Here is a 24,652-nt window from a genome sequence, read left to right on the forward strand (position 1 = left end):
AAGGTACAACAGCAGCAATAAGAGCACAAGAATGATCATTGAACAGGCCAGTGGGATGCTGAAGATGCGATTCAGATGCCTGGACAGAACTAGGGGTGCCTTTCAGTGTGCACCAGCTAATGGTTGTGGTCTGCTGTGGTCTTGCATAATATAGTACAGCAGAGAGGACTGGAGCTGCAGGAGAGGAAGATGATGACTGCTCTGCATCTTCAGAGGGCGAGGAAGAGAAGAAGGAAGAGGAAGAGCCTGTACTTGCAGCTGCTCACTTGGCTACCTGAGACGGCCAGGACTGACTCATTCATGTACACTTCAGCTAAGCTTCAACTGGCACATCAATGCTGAACTCATTGTGCTCATCCCCAGAACCCTGCACAAAGTAGTCCCACAGTCAACAATTCATCCCTCTCACTGACCCCCATTTCTCATCTTCAGTTCTCATCATCCCATTTTCCTCAATGCTGATGGCCACTTGACAGGTGACAGGCAACAATAGTGATGACTGGACAATGGAACTTTGAAATAAAAGCCAGAATTTTACCAGCCGGGTGGATGGTTCGGCATCGGGTGGGAATGCAGATCAGAGGCATCTATGGGCAGGTGGCAGGAATTCCTACTGGATTTCATCAGGAAGCACCAATTTGGGATTTCAGATGGGAAGCTGGCCAATTAACCTTTGCAGGCGGATGCTCAATGCTGGCAATTCGCGCACAGCTGCCATTTTTAAAGGTACATGTGCAGCAGTCAAGCAGGCTGAAGACAGAGGCAAGAAGGACAGGGTTCAACAACAAAGAAAGCAGAGGGATGGCATCAGAACGAGGAAAGGTCGCTCCACAATTCAGATATTTCCCTGGAGGCACTTTTGCAGGCAGTCAGAGAAAGGAGACGGGTCCTGTTTCCCGCAGACGGGAAGAGGAGGCCAGTAAGTCTCAGCACAGACACATGGCTGGAGCAGACAAAGATCATAAGCAGCTAAGGAACCTAGATCCAGTGCAGGAGGAGATTCAATGACCTGCTACTGTCTGGAAAGGTGAGTGGTATTTAGAGTTGCAAGTTCGAAACACAGTATTCATTTGAAGGTGCCCTTGAAATGTGAGGCCAGGTGGTAGGCCCAGAATGGGGCAACATGAGGCACCAATGTCCACATTGAGGCATCCAATTCTCCATGAACTCCGTGATCTGTGATGGGTTAATTCTGCATAGAGACGGCAGAATGGCCACCTCATCATGCTATTCCAACAGTGTGGTGCACACTTACAGCATCTGAGTGACCATGTTTGCAGGTTAAGTGCACTTAGAATGTCAGGAAGCACCAATGAATCGGTGGTGGATTTCCTTTCATTGCATTGGTGACACGAATGGAGGCGGCGGCCATGGAGATCAGGCAGCCTGTCACTGAGGGTGAGGCAGGTGTGAAAGTTATGGAGAGTGAGTTAAGTGATGGTTATGTCCAACATTCCCTGAGCCGTGTGGCATTTGACCTCACTGAAAGCTCCTGACCAGGTTGAAAGAGTAGTTCCTTCATTTCAATAATTTCTCTCCACAGCATCAGATGAAGAACAGACTGGAGTTCCTGCTACAATGGAAAGTTCAGAGGATGCACAGCCATCTGAAGACACTGTGTCACTTCATGACAGCGCACCCTCCACCAGTGCAGATACCCTCACATCCCTGGGCTTTGTTGCATGTGTAGCACAGTTGGCACAGTCTGCTGAGCACTGTACAGGCATGCAGGAAGATGTAATGGAGGCAGTGGCAGCTGCAGCCACTTCCTCTTGGAAGAATGAGGAGAGGCCCAGCAATGCTCAGCTTCATCAAGTTGGTGCTATCAGCAAAGCAGCAGATGGTTCAGCAGTAACGTGAAATGTGTGAAAATCTATCAGAGTTTCCAGAGGCAGTGCAAATATTGAAGGAGTCCATCCATGCCATCCTCCATCGAGAAACAAATAGAGCGTGGCTCCAGGTAGACACAGGTGATCCAGACAGACCTTCATAGCAAGGCCTCATCCATAAGGTCTATGAAGCAATGGATGGATGAGATGGACCAGTCATACATCTCCCCACTGCTATGAGCTAAACAACTCTAAATAATCATAGGTGTGCATGTGGGGCCAGAAAGGGCAGAGGAGGGGTAGGCTGAAGGCTATGAGGGCTCCTCTCAAGGTGCCTCAATAGCTGAAGGCAAATTCTTGGCACCTTTGTCAGTGACATCAACACTGCTTGTTGATCTGGTGACTGAGATAGATCCTGCACAGATACAGGTGGTCAAGAATGTGCTGCAGCCCAGTAGCTCTCAGGTCCCCAGAGGATGCAGGCCATGGCCATCTAATGCACTGGAGCAAGAAAGGCAGCAGGCTACTTTCACATCAACTCCAGTCGCAGGGTGAACACCCCATAGAAATGACCGTAAATGAGCATGTATATGCATGGACTAGCTTTTGGAATTTGACAGGGTGATAGTAATTTGTTAACTGCCAAAGCCATGAATGTTTACTAAGAGTTAAAACTATTGACGATGTATAATGACTCATGTATTTATTTTTATGCAACACTCGACAGTGACCAGATGTGGAATCAAACAGATGTATGGTATGTAAAAGTGAAGGCCTCATAAGGGCCTGTGTTGACAGAAGACCTTGGCATTTGCTGCTGGTGGGTAGAGAGAGAGGTCAGCAAGTCTGCCTTTGAGAAAGAGTTTCTTGGTTCAGTGGCCTCTTTCACTTGTCTTCCTTGTGAGGCATCTGCTGATCAGAGTTTCTCCCTGCCACTCATGTCACTGTCCTATGAGCTGGGCCCTGCTGTGCCAGCTTCAACGACTGACATCTGTTGAGGTGCCTCACACTGATCCTCATCCTCTCAGGATGCGGCTCGTTCAGTGTCTTCCACCGGCTTCAGTACTACTCCCCTCTGGAGTGCCAGGTTATGCAATGTGTAGCAGATGACAATGATGTGGGATCTCCTTAAGGGGTGTATTGTAGAGCTCTCCCAGATCTATGGAGGCACCTAAACATCATCTTCAAAAGGCCAGTTGACTCTTTTGATGGTGGCCCTAGTAGTCATATGGTTGTATGTGTCCTCTGCTTGTGTGTTGGTGTTGCATACAGGGGTCAGAAGCTATATCTTCAGTGGACATATCCCTTGTCTCTCAAGAAACCAGCCACAGACATGTTCGTGTGGCCTGAACAGCTGAGACAATTGGGACTGTCTAAGCATGTGGGAGTCAGGGAAGCTTCTTGGAACCCTCACACACACCTCAATGATCCACTTACAGTAGTTGCAGTTGACTTGAACATTCAGGGAGTGCAACCCCTTCCTGTTCATAAAGGCATCTGGCTGCTGTAAGGGAACTTGATGGCCATGAGTCCAGTCAATGAGTCCTTGGGCCTGTGGAAATCCAGAAAGCAAACTGCCCTCTCAGCCTGACTGGTCTGATAAGTCAAGTACTTGATATATTGGCCAGTCTGATGGTGCATGGCATCCGTAACCTCCTTTGCACAGTGATAGACCGTTGACTAAGAGGTGCCATGTAGATATCCAGATGATCCCTAGAACCAAGCACAGGCAAACAAGTTGAACTTAAACATCTTTAAGGCTATAGGTATTGTTGGCTGCCACTTCCCATTGGCATCAACTGCTGCTCCTGCATATCGCACAGCTCTGCCACCACCTCTCTGGGAGAATCAGTCTTCGTAGGCATTGGTATCAGACATTTTGATGAAACCAAGTCTCTGACAGTGCATCCTTTGAACTGTGTATGCCTTCTGTGACAATGAGGTTGCCCGCTTTCCCACATGTGCTCTCTTCATCCACATCTTATGGTTTCCTCAAGCCACAGGAATTCCCCTGGCATCTGCACAGGGAAGGCTGTATCCCCTTCTCTGTACTACTCTCATCCTCATATAGGAGTCAAAGTCTGAAAGCATTAACCCAAGAGACAGATGAAGCCTCCATTGCGATGAGCCTCTCAAGAGCCTTGTCGTACCTCCAGTGGCTCCTGAATCTGGAAGACAGCTTTCCGCACGCAACATGTCACTTTGGCACCACTCTCTGCAGTGCTTCCAAACTTGATAATGTCCCTTCTTGAAGACAAAACCTGTATGGCTGACAGTTAACCCCAAAACAAAAATGCCACGCATATCTTGCTTCATTTGAGTAAACGAGACTCTGGCCCTCTGTGCAACCTGTACACCTTTGTTAAATTCAGAAAAGGTAGCAAATACCTGACAATTGGGTGTTTAAAGGCTTCAACTTACACCCTATATTTACAATGCTTGACCAATGGGGGAAGTACTTATGACTTCCCTCCAACAAACTAACTTTGGCTTGTACCCTTTTCTTACAATTCTAGCCCTCAGGCCATTTTTTTAGCCAATTGCTACGTGTTAGCTGTCTTCTGGATATTTCTGAGTCTGCTATTTTACATATACCACGATCCTACAAATACTCCTTTAAATTTATTGATGAAGCCAGGAGAAACTTTACTATCATCACAGAGATAAAGTAGATGGACACTAGAATTACTTAACAGAGATTTAGATGTGACCCCACAAGGTATTAACCTTCTTCAAATAATGATGGCATATGAAGGCCCTCCTCATGAGTGTCCTTTACCACTGATGGATTTTGAGCAGCATCTAGTTTTTTGAGTTCCTATTGAAGAAGCTCCTGATGTTTACGTTGATGGTTCATCATACCATGTCAAGAGAGCCCCTCACACAGGATCTGTAGTGGTATTGTCTGAGTGTACTCTCAAGTTCAAGTGTCTTTGTCGTCCCTCTAGTTTGGAGAATTGATGTTGCAGTTAAGGAAACTGCTGGCTATCCCATGAATATATGGTCTAATAGTGCCTATGTCATCAATGCCATGCTGACTCTTCCTCTTTATAATAAAAATTCTTATTGCTCCTCAAATGGTAAATCTTTGGTCCATGGACCATGACTTTGTTTCTATGGCAGGTTTTGAAAGAGAGAAAGACACCATGCTACAAAAGTAAAGTCACAGTACACAGATGGGACGGTTCTAAGCATACACAGGCTAACAATGCAGCTGATATAGCAGCTAAGGAAGCAGCTATATCTGGAGATTCATTGCCAGAGTTAGAGTGTAGTAACTTGTAGTCATTCAAAGGTAGAAGGTGCAACAAGTCCTGTTACAGTAGTTGGGCCTGCAATAGATTTGGGATCTCTTCAGTATACGATCCATCTCAGGTAGATCTTTATTGGCATGAGCAAGGTCAGTGGTTGCCTGCACCTACTTTGTAAGGTCACAACACACTTCTTTCTTCTCGAGGTTCTCCTCATCTGTTAATGTAGGCAAAAGCCAGATCAGAGTTCAGTAGTGTGTGTTCCTCCTGAGTTAGAAGATGAACTTTTGTTCTTGTTTTATTTGCATCTGACAGGTGGTTATTATTCTGTTGAGACCACCTCAGAAAAAGTTTCAGCTACTGCATGATGGCCCAAGATAAAGGAGGATGTAAACCTCTAAGTTGCTAGATGTTTGCCATGTTTACAGATAAACCCATCATCATGCAGTTATAGGGCTTTCCTTAGAAGTCAGGCAGCACCAGAGGGTCCTTGGACTCACCTCCAAATTGACTTTATTGGCCATTGCCACCATCACAAGGAAATACGCACTTGTGGTTATTGATCAATTTACTAAGTGGATAGAGGTATTTCCTTGTCAGTCAAATAGTGTACTTACTACTGCAATGATATTGTTAAGTGGTGCCTTGTATAGGTGGGGACTTCCCATACAGGTTGACAGTGACCGGGGACTCACTTTATAGTGGAAGTATTTTCTAAATTACAAGAGTTGATGGGAATTCTCAGATTAAAACTGCAAAAGAGTAAATACTGCACTTGGTCTTTTTCAGATGATGTGGTTTTCAATATCTAAGGCTACGAAGAAACAAGAACAGACTTAAGAGATACACATTTGTAATGAATGTTGCAAGAGGGAGGGGAATTGTTTCTCTCAGTCTCGAGGTGGGGTGTCTGTTAGACTTCAGGTCATTGACCTGTGTAATTAATAAGGCTTAAATTATCAAATTGTGCTGTTCATAAGTTCAGTTATGGAAAGTCTTAATTTGTATGTATTACTGGAATGTTGTTAAGAAGACTTTAAGTTGGCATCTCTATAAGTGTAAAATACTGTAATGTAGCTTCAAGACTTCAAGTGCCAAGAGGCAAGGTCCTAGGGACAAAGGAGGGAAGACCCCAGAAGTCCTGGGATCCATGGGAAAGATAGTGTACCATGGCCTCAGTGAGACTTTGCTCTTTTTCATATTATGTATCCTTCTGCCTTTTCTGTTAAACTATTCATTTCACAGTTTGTATCAACCATGTTGCATTGATGCCAATTTATGCAGTATGTTTAAGTCAACCGTGACCTGCAGCAAAATTGTACAAAACCCTTTTGACTTCAGACTTGTAAGGCACTTCTCCTGTTGCCTTTTTTTGTCTAAGCCCTGTGCTTCAAAGATTCTCTTTTAAGTCAAGTGCTGATGTCACTGGGCTCTGCTGTGTAACACAAGAGGTTGGCCTCCCCTGTTTGCTCTTCTGAAAACATCTCTGTTAATGTAATGGCACATTTATAAACCTTCATGGGTCTATGGTGCTGTCACTTCCCTGAGCCTAGGGACATTTTTAAGAGTGTAATGGGGTTCATGGAGGTAGACTGGAGCATTTTTAGTCAACTTCAACCCTGTCAGATAAATGCACCTTTAAAAAGGTATCAGGGTGTTGAGATTTTTCCACAAATCTGGGCTGCAGTTGAATCCAGATCCCAAAGAAAATGCAATAAAAAATGAAATATTGTTACCATTCAATCCCTCTAATACAATTCATAATGCAAGGTGAAGTATTACCTCACGCAGATGCTGGCTGGTGAATTGAAGCACATTGTTGGCTAAGTCATGGTGAACAGTGATAACTGCTTGAAGAATCTGTGCATGTAGCTGTAGTACAATGCTGTTAAATCTAGGGAGTTCGGTGAGTAATAAAGAATGCAGCGCTTTGTAAGTCTCCATAGCAGCCTTCTCGTCATAAGATGCATTACCTTCCTGCTTTAGTTTCTCTTGAATTTTTTCATAATCTAATAATTTATCATCATGTTTTCTAACCAGCTGTTGTGGGCCACTGAACAAACTTGTGAGGGCACGTAGTGGTTCATAAATTATGGATTCCAATCTTCTTTTCTGTTTGAAACAAAAACATTTTAATACAACACATGTAATTTAAACACTATAATATCCATTAATTGTATGTCTTTACATTGCCTTTACTTACAAATTCAGGAATTATCTGATGGTGGAGTCTCTGGATAAACTCCTGATAGCAGATGGTAGCATGTTCATCCGCCAGATCAGATACGTAATGGTAGGATCTTAAGTTTTCAAAATGCTGAGCCAAAATTAGAGAGAAGACAATTAAAAGATAGAACAGTGCCAGATGTAACTGCATGTCAGTGTATAATTGATGCATGATTCTTAGACATCAGTATTACTTAGTAAATATATATCAGTTTTACAAAGCATGCCAAATATGTCTGAGGGCAGCCATTATTTGTGCGGTAACTATTTCTTCACCTTGACACCTTAAGTTTAACATTGGACTTCCAGAAATTGGATACAGGAGCCAAATAGATTTCTTGCTTTAACATCCTAGATCTAACATTAGGTGAAAGTATGTCTGATAGAGAGATACCAAAGATGAAAGTTAAAACCAATGCAATGAGTTAAAAAATAATCAATCCTTCAATACTGAACTCAACAGTAGCCTGCTGTTAAAAGCAATGCTTTGTGAGTCTGTACATTACCTGATTATATACATGATCAAATTTGAAAGTTCCTATGTTGTCACGGTTCTCGGTTCTACTCTAAATGAATTTAAGTTATGAATTTAAACTTTGTGAATGTAAATATTACACACAGGTAATATTGTATCTGTCTTTAGATGTCATCTTATACACAATACGGAGTCATTTAGCTAGCTAATATCTAAGAGTGAAATATAAGTACTACAAATATGAACATGAGTGAATTAGCATTAGAACGTGATGATCGAGAAAGGTAATAACCTAGGCCTGGATTTTTGTGGAGTCAGGCCAATCAAAAGGCTCTTAAAAATGGTGGGTGAGACCTGATTCCAAGATTCCTTCCTCCATTCCTGTTTCTGGCAATTTTTGCCAGCGTGGGATAAGGGTGCAGGTAGCGAACGCACATGCTGCACTCACCCTCGCTTGCTGGCTCCTTTGCCGGTATAGGCATTTGAAACTCCTTCCCTGCAATTTTTATGGAATCAGGCCTGTTTGTTAGGAGATGTGGTTCACGGCACCTCAAAGGAATCGTGAACCACAGGGATGCCAGTCTCGATTTGGGAGCCAAAATAAAAACAACCATTCAACATTCCCTTTGAGAAACATTATCTTCTCACAGACTAATCAGAATCAAGTGGGACTTGTGCCCCTCTGGAGCTGCTGGCCAATTTGATTGGCCGGCAGCTCCATCAGTCCCGGCAATGCCAGGAAGGTTTCAGTGGCCATTGCCGGGACTGCAGAAGGAAAAAAAAAGTCAAGGCCCATGGATACCCGGAGCAAGCGTCCGGGGTCTTGGACCAGGAGGGTTCAGGTAGTTTAGGTGGCGGGGCAGGGGGTTTTAAGGGAGGGAGTTGGTAGGAAGAAAGGGGGTTTCGACCTAAGGGGAGCCACCCTGCAATTTACAAAGAGCAGCCCCCGAAGAGCGAACCCCCCTTCATTCCTGCCCTTTAAGCATTTAAGTTTAAAAAACAGGTTTCCCGCTCCCACCCTGCTGCCCACGTCAAACGTTTTATGGCGTGGGCAGCGTATTATTAGGGTCAGTTGGCTTGATAATAAGCCTAATTGACCCTTAATTACTCATTTAAGTATGGTGGGTGGGCTGTCGATTTCAGTGCCCGCTCTTGCGCCTTCCCCCCCCAAATGGGAAACACGCCTGCCGGGGGCACATAAAATTCAGCCCATAATATTAGAAATTGTGAACTTGCCAATGGCTTTGCTAAACTTCTCCACGGTGGGTTTGATATCCAGATCTGTCATGACAGGCAGGCTTTCTATGGTGTCAAGAACTTCCTCAGTGACATTGTTCTCCCTAAAGTACAACTCAAGGCAGTGTTCCACCCACTTCTTTGATTGTTTATTACAGTCAGTGATGACCTCCCCTGCCTTTGCTTTATTTGCTGATGGGCCTGTTGCCTTTTTCATCCTTTCATACTTGCCCGACATTCCCTATGTCGAAGGGCATCTCAATATTCTGGCAGAGTTGTAATCAGTAGTCATTAGCTCACCGCCTGGCAGTCTGTTGGGCTTTACTTTGAGTGGCTCTTGGAGCATTCGGAGTTTTCTCGCTCAGATCTCTCTTGTAATTAATGAGAGCCGACTGCTTGGCTTCAATGGCAGGTTTCATCACAGCCATGTTAGCCTCGAACCAGTTAGCATTTTTATGCTCTTGCTTCCCATATGTTGAGAGTGTGATATTGTAGATGGTGTCCTGTATTTCACTTCTGCACTCTGTGTGGGAGTGCTGTGGAACACCTGCTCAATTGAGTCACAGAACTGTTGGTTCTTACCTGGGTTAGCAGCATGGCTGACGTTGATACAAGGACAGCATTTCTGCTTTGAATGAAAAAGCTTCAAGGGTTGCATCCTAACCCTAGTGCACACCAGGGAGTGATCTAAATCACAGTCAGTGCTGTGGTAGCTGTGTGTGTTGAGAATATTGTTCAGAGATTCCGTCTGGTGATGATTGGATCCAGCTGGTGCTAATATCCTGATCTTGGATGTCTCCAGGACACCTAGGAGCATGTTTTTTTTTTCTGAAAGAAGGTGTTAGTTACACAAAGCTCGTGGTAGCAGCAAAGCCCAAGTAACCGCTGTCTGTTCTCACTTATCTTTCCCAGGTCATGATGTCTGAGGCAGAAGGGCCATGCCTCATGATCCATACTCACTGTTGTGTTTAAATCTCCTGTAGGCAAAGATGTTTTGACTTAGGGATTCTGCTGATAACAATGTGAAGCTCTTCACCTCTGCAATGAAGCACAGCATTGGAGCAAAGATACTCATGAGGTTAATTGGCCTTGTTTGAGTTGAGAGGCAGATGGAGAGAACACGTTCTGAACCATTTGTGGGGGTTCTAACATTGAGAATAGTGAGTTCCTTCCAGCGAAGCCTTACTCGTGCATTTCCTCTGAACATTCCCCAGGCAGATGAATGTGTCATTTTTTTCTTTCAGTGATCCACTCTGGGAAAGCCTGGTCTCCTAAAGGGAAACTATGTCAATGTTCAGCCTATCAGGTACCATGTTGATCACAGCTGCCTTCTGCGCATCATAGGCCAGATGTAAGACATCTGTCAGTCCCTTGCAAATGGTCCTGATGTTCCAGCTTGCTAGCGGAAGAGTTGGCATCTTCTTTCTTTTCATTTGTTTGCCTGGTGCGATGGATCCTGTCCAATTGTTGTGCAGAGATTATAAGCCATTGAAACAGATGGACTGTGGCGGGTCAGCACCTTATTAGTCAGGGCCTGCCAACTTGAGGTGAGCGGTTGTTGACCAGTGGGACAACCATTGGAGACAGCCCATAGCTCCTGTTCTCCACGCCAATTGAATTGGGCTTATCACTTGGAATTGCTGTCTCCCATGTTGTGATAATGCTCTGCAGAGTCCTCTCCAGGGTGCAAGCCTGGGCAAAATTTATGGAGACATAGGGCTGCCCAAACATCAGGTCCCCTTCTCAACCTCCCCGGTTGAGTCCAAAAGAAGGTGAGGTGAGAATGACTGCCCTTGACATCAAGGCAGCATTTGACCGAGTGTGGCATCAAGGAGCCCTAGCCAAACTGGAGTCACTGGGAATCGGGGGTAAACTCTCTGCTGGTTGGAGTCATAACTAGTACAAAGGAAGATGGTTGTGGTTGTTGGAAGTCAATCATCTCAGTTCTAGGACATCACTGCAGAAGTTCCTCAGCATAGTATCCTGGGCCCAACCATCTTCAGCTGCTCCATCAATGACCTTCGTTCCATCAGAAGGTCAGAAGTGGGGATGTTCGCTGATGATTGCACAATGTTCAGCACCATTTGCGACTTCTCAGATACTGAGGCAGTCCATGTCCAAATGCAGCAAGATCTGGAAAATATCCAGGCTTGGGCTGACAAGTGGCAAGTAACATTCGCGCCTCACGAGTGCCAGGCAATGGCCTTCTCCAACAAGGGAGAACCTAACCATCGCCCTTCTCCAACAAGGGAGAACCTAACCATCACCCTTTGACATTCAACGGCATTACCATCACTGAATCCCCCCACTATCAACATCCTGAGGGTTAACATTGACAGAAACTCAACTGGACTAGCCATATAAATACTGTGGCTACAAGAGGAGGTGAGAGGCTAGGAATCCTGTGGCAAGTAACTCACCTCCTGACTCCTCAAAGCCTGACCACCATCTACAAGGCATAAGTCAGGAGTGTGATGGAATACTTTCCGCTTGCCTGGATGAGTACAGTTCCAACAACATTCAAGAAGCTTGACACCATCCAGGAGAAAGCAGCCCACTCGACTGGCACCCCTTCCACGAACATTCACTCCCTCCACTACTGACACATAGTGGCAACAGTGTATACCACCTACAAGGTGCACTACGGTAACTCATCAAGGCTCCTTTGGCAGCACCTTCCAAACCCATGATCACTACCATCTAGGAGGACAAGGGCAACAGATACATGGGAACACCACCGCCTGGAAGTTCCCCGTCCTGACTTGGAAATATAACCCCATTCCTTCACTGTTGCTGGGTCAAAATCCTGGAACTTTCTATCTACACCACAAGGCTGCAGCAGTTCAAGAAGGCAGCTCACTACCACCTTCTCAAGGGCAATTATGGATAGGCAATAAATGCTGACCTAGCCAGTGATGCCCACATCCCAGCTTTGTTGCAGGAGCTGCTGGAAAGATTACATATTTAGACATCAGTCCGCCTTTGAGCTCCATTCTAGATTTTTTGTCAGAGTTTACTCTCTTCACCTTCAATTCTCTCAAAATTATCCACAAGGCAGTGGAGCTATTCGTCCATAGCTGGGAGTTTGGTTCATGACTGCCAGGGTGTGTCCACAAGCTGGTGGGCCTGCAAGTGGGACGGCTGGGGGCCAGACCGCCACCTAGTTCCCCTAAAGTGTTAGCCTGAGGCCACGATGGACCTAGTTTGTGTCACCTCAAGGAGGCACAGCTGAGGACTTGCTGATGGAGAGGCTGTGTACGGACAGGACACATTTGGCTCTCCTTTTCACCATTGCTGCTAGCCAGCAGTATAGGCTGAAAATGAGAAGCAAACTAGCACACAAAAATAGAAAGCATGCTTACTCTCTGTGCCACAGACTAGACACCTCACATTGACCTGCTGGAGACACAGCCAGCCCAGCATATTTGTTCTTATTCACCAAAATTAAAGAAAACAAGAAAAATAAAACACTATGTAACAAAAGTGTGTGTGTGTGTGTGTGTGGCCGGGGGGGGGGGGGGGGGGGGAGAGCGTGGGGAAATGAAGTAAAATTAGCTGCATAAATAATAGGACCCAATTATATTCAATGTTATTTGAGCTGAAGCAGTGTCTGAATTCCTCAGGTGTGTAATGGGTTCCTCTAACTCGCTTATCCTCATCCCTACAGGTGCAGGATCAGACATAATGAAGAAACAACAATGATAAAGCAAAAATAAGAAATAAGATGAATTTTACAAAAAAAACACAACTGAACTAGGAAAGTAGGTATAAAATAAAATAGATACTGACGCACCAAAGAAATAAAAGGGAAAAAGGAATGAAAATGAAAGAGTAAATAAAGAGCAAAATGCAATCTATATAGTAAAAGGTAATGGAAATACACTAGAAACAAAAAATTAAAAGTGACATAAAGAAAAGAAAATTAAATGACAAAAATATAACAAAGTGTACAAAGTTACCTCCATATTTGATATATAGTTTTGTATGTTTTTCTTCAGTTCTGAAACATTTTTTTCGATTATACAGAAAAGTTTTACTGAAGCATCATAATCTTTGTCCTTTACCTAGAAAAAGATGGAAAGAGCTTTTATTAAAATGTAAAATTTACGGTTGCTTCACATTAAGTATTATCAAATAACTCGCTACTTCAGATTAATAACTGATTGATCTCAACAGTACTGAATCACTTGCTGTCTTTACTGCCATAACTGGCAATAAAACACAATTGCACAATACTGCCATTCTACCATATATTCCATAAATACATTTTAATCTAGAATGTTTTTATGTGAGAGCTGGGTCTGATTTTCATCCTCTCTTTTGCATGAGAATGGGGCAGTAGCACAATTAACATAAAAACAACTCTTGCCACCCCATTCCTCCAACATCTGTGCCACTGCCATTCTGGAGAGTGACAAGTGTCTGCCAGAAACAGCAGGGAGCCTCATTAACTCATGACAATCAAGGGTGCTGTGACATTAAAGGACCCCCAGGCAATTTTAAAGTAGGATGGGCAGATGGTGCACCACACTTGCTCTGTTTATTTATATTTGCCATTAAGCAGCCCAGAGCTCTACCAAAATAGATGAGGGTGGAGAAATTTTTTTAACCATCTCTCCCAAAGTCCAAACCTCTACACAGCTCTACACTTCTACCCACCCCTACACTGGAACCACCAGATATCTTGCCCACCTCCAGTGGAACTAAAATGAGGCCCAAACATGAAAGTAATCTTGGACTTTAGACCACTTTCATTGGGTTTGATCTATTTGCCACCTGCCCAATGAAATTGGTGACATGAAAATCTACCTCACTATAACAACACTAACAAAAGAATTCTGTAGTGATCTTAGATTCCATGGATGGAGTATAGTAAACAAGATTGGGGAGTTATAGGTGCAGATTGCCATGAGAAATTCTGATGTTGTGACGATAACAGAGACCTGGCTCAAGGAAGGGCAGGGCTGGTGTTAAGTATTCCTGGATACAAGGTGTTCAGGAAAGATAGGGCAGGAAGAAAAGGAGGAGGCGTGGCTGTATTGGTTAAGTAGTGCATTGTAGTGCTGGAGAAAAAGGATGTCCCAGAGGGTTCAAGGAAAGAATCAATTTGGCTAGAGCTAAGGAGCAAAAAGGGTACAATTACATTGCTCGGTGTAGTTTGTAAGCAACCAACTAGTGCAAAGGATGGAGAGGAACAAATCTGCAAGGAAATTACAGAGAGATGCAAACATTATAGAATAGTTCGAATATAGACTGAGATAGTGGCAGTGTAAAGGGCAGAAAGGGGAAAGAGTTCCTAGAGTGTGTTCAGGAGAATTTTCTACAGCAGTATGAGTCCAGTCCAACAGGAAAGGAGGCACTGCTAGCCCTGGCTCTTGGAAATGAGGTGGGCCCAAGTAGATCAAGTGTCAGCAGGGGAACATTTAGGAGATGGTGATCATTGTATCATAAGGTTTAGGATGACGGTAGAAAAGGACAATGAGCAATCCAGAGTAAGAATAATTAACTGAGGGGAGAGCTGACTTCAATGGAGCAAGAACGTAGCTGGACCAGATAGACTGGAATCAAAGGTTGGCGGGGAAAACTGTAGCTGAACAATGGGCTACCTTCATAGAAGAAATGGCTTGGGCACAGTCAAGGTACACTCGCTCAAAAGGGAAAGCTAGGGCAAATAAATCCAGCACTCCCTGGGTGAAAAAGGAGATTGAAATTAAGATAAAGAAGAAAAAGTATGTTTATGACAGATGTCAGGTAGAAAATACAATTGAGAACTAAGCTGAATACGGAAGGTTCAGAGGAGAGATGAAGAAGCAAATATGAAGAGTGAGGAGGGTTTATAAGAAAAGACTGGCAGCCAGCACAAAGGGGAATCCCAAAGTCTTCCATAGGCACATAAGTAGTAAAAGGATGGTAAAAAGAGGATTAGGCCCGATTAGGGACCAAAAAGGGGATTTACACAAGGAGGCAGGGGTCATGGTTGAGGTGTTAAATAAAGACTTTGCATCTGTCTTTACCAAGGAAGCAGATGCTATCCGGGCCTTGGTGACAGAGGAGGAAACTCTGTCACTAGAAGGGTTCAAAATTGATAAAGAGAAGGTATTGGATAAACTGTCAGTACTTAAAGTTGACAAGGCACCAGGGCTGGATGAGATGCATCCAAGGATATTGAAGGAAGTGAGAGTGGAAATTGCAGGGGCACTGGCCATAATCTTCCAGACTTCCCTAGACTCAAGGGAGGTGCCAGAGGACTGGAGAATTGCAAACATTACGCCCTTGTTCAAGAATGTTTGTAAGGATAAGCCCAGAAATTACAGACCAGTCAGTTAAACTTCGGTGGTGGGGAAGCTTCTCGAAACAATTATTTGGGATAGAATTAACAGTCACATGGAAAAGTGTGAGTTAATTAGGAAAAGCCAGCATGGATTTCTTAAGGGAGGACCATGTTTAAGTTTTTGAAGCAGTAATGTTGACGAGAGTAATGCTGTTGATGTGGTGTACATGGACTTCCAAAAGGTATTTGATGCAGGGCTGCACAACAGACTTGAGAGAAAAGTTATAGCTCTTGGAATAAAAGGGGCAGTAGCAATGTGGATACAAAATTGGCTGAGTAATAGGAAATAGCAAGTAATGGTTAAAGGGTATTTTTTGGGCTGGAGGAAGGTTTGTAGTGGAGTTCCCCAGGGGTCGGTATTGGTAGAGGCTTTTCCTGATATATGCAAATGATCCAGATCTTGGTGTGTAGGGGACAATTTCAAAGTTTGTGGATGATACAAAACTTGGAAGCACTGTAAACTGTGAGGAGGACAGTGTCGAACTTCAAACGGACATAGACAAGTTGGTGGAGTGAACAGATAGGTGGCAGATGAAGTTCAATGCGAAGAAGTGTGAGGTGATTCATTTTGGTAGGAAGAACACAGAAACTCAATATAAAATAAGGGGTACAACTCTAAAGGGTGTGCTGGAGCAGAGGGACCTGGGTGTACATATGCATAAATCATTAAAGGTGGCAGAACAGGTGGAGAGAGTAGTTAATAAAGCATACAGTATCCTAGGCTTTATTAATAGGGACATAGAGTACAAGAGCAAGGAAGTTATGCTGAACTTGTATCGGACACTAGTTAGACCTCAGCTGGAGTATTGTGTACAGTTCTGGGTGCCACACTTTAAGAAGGATGTGAACGCATAGGAGAGACTGCAGAAGAGATTTACAAAAATGGTTCCAGGGATGAGAATTTTCAGTTTTGGAGAGGTTGGGACTGTTCTCCTTGGAGAGGAGAAGGCTAAGAGGAGATTTGATAGAGGTGTTTAAAATCATGAGGGGACTGGACAGAGAAGATAGGGAGAAACTGTTCCTGCTCAAAAGAGGATGGAGAACGAGAGGGCACAGATTTGAAATGATTTGCAAAAGAAGCAAATGCGATGTGAGAAAAAACTTTTTCACACGGCGAGTGGTTCGGGTCTGGAATGCACTGCCTGGAAGTGTGGTGGAGGCAGGTTCAATTGAGGCATTCAGTAGGGCATTAAATGATTATTTAAATAGAAATAATGTGCAGGGTTATGGGGAAAAGGCAGGAGAATGGCACTAAGTCAAACAGAGCTGGTGCAGACACAATGGCTGAATGCCTCCTTCTGCACCGTAACAATTCTGTGATTCATAGTGACTGGATCAGTATAATCTTTAAAAATGCCTATTCTAGCAATCTTTAATGGTTCAATGAATAAATATAAAAGCATACTACTTTGTCCTTGTACCAGACCTTGGTTAGGTGTTACTTAGAATACTCTGACTGGGTCCGGTCTCCTCGCAGGTTGGTTGATATTGAGGCCTTAGAAAGGGCTCAGAGGAGAACTACTAGACTAATTCTCATAACAATGTGAGTTTTAAAAGCCAGAACTTTAGAGAAGCATAGAATTAAGATTGATCTGATCCCATTAGGAAGGTCCAGGGGTCATAAGTTCAAGTTGAATAAGGCTAGATCTAGGTTAGATGTCAGGAGATGGTTCTTCTCCCCAAAGAATATGGGATCTCAGGCAAGATTCCTTCAAGCGAGGACTTGATCTGTTTCTGGTAAGGGCAGAGATCACCTGTTACAAAAGATGCTAATGCATAGAATTATCAGGGCCAGAATGATCTCCTGGTTTAGTTTTGTTTGCCTAAGGGGTTGGTGAGGAATTGCCTGGAATGTTTTTTCTCCAAATTCACCTTTCCCAGGAGATCACTTAATTTTAAATGGGGTGGAGAGTGTATATCATGATATTCTAGAGATGGTTTGGAGAGGGAGAGAGAAGCCTGGGTCAGGGGAGGCCATAGATTTCCCTGTGTGGTCCAGAGGAATAGGGGGGCCACAACGGTTTCCTCACATAGACCTTGGGGAAAAAATTGCAGTTCGGCCCCAATGATTTAATTGAAGCCGAATCTGCACAGTTAAAGAAGGACTCAACTGCTTCCGGCAGTGGTTCATTCCGCCTGCTCAAAAGAATAGGTTAAAATTGCAACCCGAGGGGCAGAATTAAGTTGGTTGCATTAAGTTGCTTCACCCATTTGAATTGCGTGTAGGCAGCCGGGTTAAAAATCGGTCTTTGTGAGCGAAGCAGAAAGAGTTACAGGAAATGGGAGAATGCTTTTTAACTTTGGTGTGAATAATGTCACAGGAGATCAATTAGCCCTTCTTCAATGTCACTGTTGTAAGATTGTTCCTCAGAGTCATTGTCTCACACCCTCCTCTTGGGATGGAATGGGACTATTTTGTCCACTCTTTTCACTTTGTTCTTTAAGGTAAAAACTCATGCAACAACTTCCAGTACCTAAGCAACCTGCTATTCATATGCTAGTTTATACATTAAGGTCTAGGTTTTCTGATTGTAATGCAGATGGAAAACACATGAAAATGAAGGGTTATGTTAGTATTGCGGTTGGAAAACCTATGCCTGATGTCAGAAAGCTATTCGCAGGGTTGAGGGTGTAGAACTGCACCGAAACACAATTTTGTCCTCATCTGGTGATCATATGAATTTAATTACATGACATTGCTTAGGAATGGGAATCTTGGCTGAAATTTCCCTATTTTGCCAAGCAATTATAACACTGCTATTGTTGAGCCTCCTGAGATCAGACAGATCAGTACAGGCTGGGAACAGTGTCTGAAACCTTCCTACTTCAAATTGTTCATGCAGCGTCACATTGTGCATTATGCAGTGAGTCAATATGACTTACAAAGATACAAACAATGATGGACAGGAAAAAATTCTCTGGTCCATCCAGCCTGATCCATCCAATTGTATGGGGGATGCAGTGGCATAGTAGTATTGTCATTGGACTAGTAATACACAGACCCAGGGTAATGCTCTGGAGACCCGGATTCGAAACAATAAATATCCAGATTTAAAAATCTAATGATGGCCATGAAATCATTGTCAAATGTCATAAAAAACCACCTAGTTCTCTAATGTCCTTTAGGGAAGGAAATCTGCCCTGGTCTGGCCTACGTGCGACTCCAGAACCACAGCAAAATGGCTGCCTCTTAAATGCCCTCTGAAATGTCTTAGCAAGCTACTCGGTTATGTAAGACTGCTAAAAGCAAGTCAATAAGGAATTAAACCGGAAATGACTACAGCAAACTCAGCCCTGTCGACCCTACAAATTCCTCCTTACTAACATCTGGGGGCTTGTGCCAAAATTGGGAGAGCTGTCTCATAGACTAATTAAGCAACAGCCTGACATAGTCATACTCACGAAATCATGCCTTACAGGCAATATCCCAGACACCACCATCACCATCCCTTGGTGTGTCCTGCCTCACTGGCAGGACAGACACAACAGAGGTGGCAGTACAGTGGTATACAGTCGGAAGGAAATTGTCCTGGGAGTCCTCAACATCGACTCTGGACCACATGAAGTCTCAAACACGGGTAAGGAAATCTGTTGACTATCACCTACCATCCCCCCTCAGCTGATGAATCAGTACTTCTCCATGTTGAACACCACTTGGAGGAAGCACTGAGAGTGGCAAGGACACAGAACATACTCTGGGTGGGGGGCTTCAATGTCCATCTGGGTCTGCGGCAGGTGGTAAGGGAACCAACAAGAAGGTAAAACATACTTACCCTCATCCTCACCAATCTGTCTGTCACGATGCATCTGTCCATGACAGTATTGGTAGGAGTGACCACTGCACAGTCACTGGGGAGACGAAGTCCCATCTTCACATTGAGGATACCCTCCATCGTGTTGTGTGGCACTACCACAGTGCTAAATGGGATAGACTTTGAACAGATCTAACAACTCAGGACTGGGCAACCATGAGGTGCTGTGGGCCATCAGCAGCAGCATAATTGTACTCAACCACAACCTGTAACCTCATGGCCCGGCATATCCCATTACCACCAAGCCAGAGGATCAACACTGGTTCAATAAAGAGTGCAGTAGGGCATGTCAGGAGCAGCACCAGACATACCTTAAAATGAGGTTTCAATCTGGTGAAGTCACAGCACAGGACTACCTGCATACCAAACAGCATAAGCAGCAAGAAATAGACAGGCCTAAGCAATCCCACAACCAAAGGATCAGATCTAAGTCTGCAGTCCTGCCACATCCAGTCGTGAACGGTGGTGGACAATTAAACAACCCACAGGAGAAGGCTCCACAACTATCTCCATCCTCAATGATGGGGGAGCCCAGCACATCAGTGTAGAAGATAAGGCTGAAGCATTTGCAACAATCTTCAGCCAGAAGTACCAAGTGGATGATCCATCTTAGTCTCCTCTTCAGCCAATTCGATTCACTCCACATGATATCAAGAAATGCTAAAGGCACTGGATATTCCAAAGGCTATGGACCCTGACAATATTCCAGCAATACTACTGAAGACTTGTGCTTCAGAACTTGCTGCGCCCCTAGCCAAATGCATCCAGTACAGCTACAACACTGGCATCCACCCAACAATGTGGAAAATTGCCCAGTTATGTCCTGTGTATAAAAAGCAGAACAAATCCAACCCGCCCAATTACCGTCTCATGAGTCTATTCTCGATCATCAGTAAAGTGATGGGAGGGGTCATCAACAGTGCAATCAAGCAGCACTTGCTCAGCAATAAGCTGCTCACTGACACTCAATTTGGGTTCTTCCAGGTTCACTCAGCTTCTGACCTCATTACAGTCTTGGTTCAAACATGGACAAAAGAGCTGAACTCCAGAGATGATGTGAGAGTGACTGCCCTTGACATCAAGGCAGCATTTGACCAAGTGTGGCATCAAGGAGCCCTCACAAAACTGGAGTCAACGGGAATCAGGGGGGAAACTCTCTGCTGGTTGGAGTCATACCTAGCACAAAGGAAAATGGTTGTGGTTGTTGAAGGTCAATCATCTCAGTTGCAGGACGTCACTGCAGGAGTTCCTCAGGGTAGTGTCCTCGGTCCAACCATCTTCAACTGCTTCATCAACAACCTTCCTTCCATCATAAGGTCAGAAGTGGGGATGTTCGCTGATGGTTGTTCAGCACCATTCGCGACTCCTCAGGTACTGAAGCAGTCCATGTTCAAATGCAGTTAATTGGCCAGCCACCTTGAAATTGCAGTCGGGGGTCGATCGGGGTCAGCAGTCCATTTCCCGGCTGATCCCAGGGCCCGCTGATCGTGTCTACCCGCCGAGCTAAAAGTTCAGGCCTAGGAGTCATAAATATTAGATTGTCACTAATAAATTGAAAAGAAATCTCAGGAGGAAAGTATTTATACAGCAGAGAGTGGGAAATATATGGAACTTGCAAGGAGTAGCTGAGCACAGATGCATTTAAAGGAAAACTAGATAAAGACATGATGGCGAAAGGAATAAAAGGTTATGCTGATAGGGTTTGATGAAGAGGGGAAGGGGGAGGCAAATTCCAGACCCAGGCCAGACATGAACTAGTTAGCTTGCATTCATAATGAAACTGTGTTAACCTAGCCAATAGGAAACTAATGAATATTAAGCTTGATGCTCTGGTCCCTACACTTTAGAACCAGGATGGTAAAATGTATAGTATTGTCATCACATGTGCAAGTATGGTAATATCCCAGAATAGCCCAAGCTACACTCCATGAGAGTATCCAGACATTAAATGGTGATAAGATTCACAGGACAGGAAATCGGATGCCAACTTTATTGAAATGGGTCCAGGTTAGCACTCAGTGTTAAGCATGAGTGCTTTATCATAATGATATTGAAAGTGACCTTCCTCGTCAGTCAAAGACTATGACTCGTGAATTTCATTGTTTCCTTTCCACCTCAAAGGAAAATGGTGTAATTACACAGAATGCTGCCAGTCCACTTTCAGCTGGGTAACAAGATTCACGAAGATAAAGTTGTGTTTGGTACATTGCTATTTCTTGGTGTTAAGTAAAGCAGGTTTAGCATGAATTAATTACCACATGCAGCAAGGTTCACTTGACTAAGAAACCTGCTGCTAACAATTAAATATCATTCTATTCATTTCTATTAACAAAAATTCTAAAAACGCATTTAAATATGTTGTTGTACAGTTGAGAATTGTAGTAAGAACATAAGAACACAGCACAAAATCACAACAATCAAAGGCTGGGACAACTCAACAGTAAATTGACAGAGGCAGGCTTGAGACAATTGATCACAGAGAATGCTATTGTCAATGTATTTGTCTTATCTGTACTTTCTCTTGCAATGCTGCTATTTCTGCACTGTTGGATTAAGGCATTATCCTTTGTATTGTTCTGTATTGAGAATTTATTTTGGAATGCTATTTGTTCCTGTTCTCATTCTATTTTAAAATGATAGGTTGCAAAGTTGAGCACTCGGGCTTCAGATTCAAGGGGATAGAATTTTATATATTTGTTGCCGAACAGGGGTGACCTTTCATTAAATTAACAAATACATACTCATATTCATGCACATCACCAGCAAAGAATCAGATATGTATTCCCATCCCTACCACCACTACTGGACCAGTATAGAAAAAGGATAATACCATTAAACTAATACTAGAAACAAAGCTTTTTCAGAAAACAAACTTTGCTTCTTTTATGGCCACTACTGAGTCAGACAGCATAGCTGTTTAGAGTGAGTGAATCATTATCATAGGCTGAGTCTCATGTTCATCCCACTGCACATATGCCACTGTTTTTTTCTTAGATGGGTGAAGAAATCTGAAATCTATAAATGGCAAACTGGGTAGATTCATATTATTATGAACCATCTGAATAGGTCCAATTCATTTCAGTTCAAATTGACTCTGGGTTTGCTGTTTATTCACAGTAATTCCAATATTGCTAATACACAACACCATAGTTTTACTTGTAGAATGCAACGTAAACTTGCTAATGTTTTTATGTAGGCAATAAACTTCTGGCCAAAGAACTTACTTTTGGAAGGATTCCAGTTTCATGTTTAATAACTTGGCTGAGCCTGGCTGCCTTCTTTGCAATGGAATGCTTGTTTATTCTGCCTATTGTATCCCTTATTGAAAGATTTTCTTGTCTGCTGTACTTCATTGCTGTAGGAATTGGAGGAAATATAAAACATTAGCACCAAAGGTATTTACTCCTGACTAGTATAATACCTGGCAAATGATGCATGTTTGCTGATACAATTCATCTTCTGTCGGAAATTATGGGAAATTGTCAGAGTCAAGTCTTTGCCATTGTCATTTTATTACACTTTGCGCCAGATTCTACTGCACCAGAGCTGCCTCACCTGTACAGCAGACAGGTTTGATAGCAACTGGGAACTGCACATGTGCCAGATTTTTCAAAGTTCAAATGTAAATTTCCTACATATCCACAAACTTCATCTCCTCTCAATCCTGGACCTGACCACCTAATTATTTATCCTTAATCCTATGTTTGCAGAAATTAGCAATTACTTACTTTTCTCAAACATTGTTCCCACCATCTGCAAAACTGCTCTTATTACCCTGACCTTAAAGGGCCCATCTTTGTCCCTTTCCTTCTCTCCTCTTTAGCTTCTGTCCCTGTTCTAACTTTCCTTGCCTCCAAGATCCATAAGTGCATCATCATTGTGCATTTCTTTTTCCACTTCTCCACCACTTCCTGTTCAAATTCCTTCAAAATATTACCCATGGCAGCAACATTACTCCAGTCAAAATCACTTAATGTTTTTTGCGCCTGTAGCCATCACATATTGTCTTTCTTCTTCCTGATCCCTGTTCCTTCACCTCAGTGATTTTAAAATTGCCATCTTTGTTTTCAGGTCTCTCTGTGGCTTTTGAGAAGGCATCTGATAAGGTTCCACACAAGAGGCAGTTAGTTAAAATTAAAGTTCATGAAACTGAAATCAAATTATTGATCTGGAGATTGATGAGGTGATAGAGTACAGAGAGTAGGGGTAACGTGTAATTGTCCTGGGTCTTCAACTATTCGCTATATTTATTAATGATTTAAAAAACCCAATAAATATTGTATACACAATGCACATTCAAGTTTTTCAACAACAGAAAGATAGTAAATAGTGTAGACAGAATCATAAAATTACTAAGAGTCATTGATAAATGAAGTAAGTGAGCATCTCTGATAAGATTCTTTACAAAGCAGTTAAGTATGAGATCATCCATTTCAGATCATAAAAGAGTAAACAGAGTTTTTTTTAAATGGTGAAAAGGTTGGAACAATGAAATTTAGGGGTCCATGGACACAGATCACTAAAATGCAGTGGTCAGGTACAAAAAATATGAAAAAGCTAATACAGTGTTGGCTATATACAGAGGGCTAAAATATAAAGGGGAGGAAGTTTTGCTACAGCGATACAAACCACTGGTTAGATCATATCTCCAGTCATGTTCAATTCTAGGCACCATGCCTTAGAAAGGATATATTAGCATCGGAAGAAGTGCATCACAGACTCACCAGAATGTTACCTGGACTCCAAGAGTTAAACTTTGAGAAAAGATTACATAAACTAGGTTTCTATTCCTTGGAATATAGAGGGTTAAAGGTAACTTGATTGAGGATTTTAATTTTAAAGCAATTGATATTAGAGATAAATAAACTTTTTCTGCTGGTTGGGGAATTTAGGATAAGGGAAGATCAACTTAAAATCAAGGCCACAGGCCATTCATGAGAAAAGTTAGGAAACATGTCTTCACACAAATTGGAAGAAATGCTGAAATCTCTCCCACAACCAAGTAGTAGATGTTAGTTCAGTTAATAATTTTAAAACTGAGATTGATACATTTTTGCTAGCCAAGGGTATTAAGGGATATGGAGTCAAGATTGATACAAATCAGTCATGATCACATTGAATTGGGAAACAAGCTTGAGGGGCAATATGGCCTACTCCTGTTCCTGTATGTACCTCTCCAATCTTCAGCAGTTCTAAACTACAGCTTAAACACTGTGGTTTTCTGAATCTGGATTGCTGTGTGCCCAACTTTGTCTGTTCCAGTATTTATTATTTTCATTTGTTCATGGAACATGGGCGTCACTGGTAAGGCACACATTTATTGTCTATTCCTAATTGCCTTTGAGAAGGTGATGGTGAGCCACCTTCTTGAACAACAACTTATATTTATATAGCGCCTTGAAAGTAATGAAAAATCCCGAGGCCTTTCACAGAAGCATTATAAAACAAAGTATGACACTGAGCCACATAAGAAGATATTAGGGCAGATGACC

At 43.1% G+C, this 24,652-nt stretch overlaps 1 protein-coding gene across 9 annotated transcripts in view; it reads right to left on the reverse strand.

The window, feature by feature from the left end:
- The window catches only part of arhgef37 (Rho guanine nucleotide exchange factor (GEF) 37), a 170,137-nt gene that overhangs the window by 24,829 nt on the left and 120,656 nt on the right, over nt 1-24,652 (reverse strand). For all 9 annotated transcript variants that reach the window (XM_078550727.1, XM_078550726.1, XM_078550724.1 and 6 more), the window contains 4 exons: nt 22,385-22,515; nt 12,977-13,081; nt 7,284-7,397; nt 6,863-7,192 (listed from right to left, as the gene is read on the reverse strand). In XM_078550727.1, the coding sequence (XP_078406853.1) occupies nt 6,863-7,192; nt 7,284-7,397; nt 12,977-13,081; nt 22,385-22,515 (680 nt within the window). The remainder of the gene's footprint in view (nt 1-6,862; nt 7,193-7,283; nt 7,398-12,976; nt 13,082-22,384; nt 22,516-24,652) is intronic.

Source organism: Cetorhinus maximus, chromosome 10 (assembly GCF_964194155.1).
Source record: "Cetorhinus maximus chromosome 10, sCetMax3.hap1.1, whole genome shotgun sequence".
NCBI classification, from domain to species: Eukaryota; Metazoa; Chordata; class Chondrichthyes; order Lamniformes; family Cetorhinidae; genus Cetorhinus; species Cetorhinus maximus.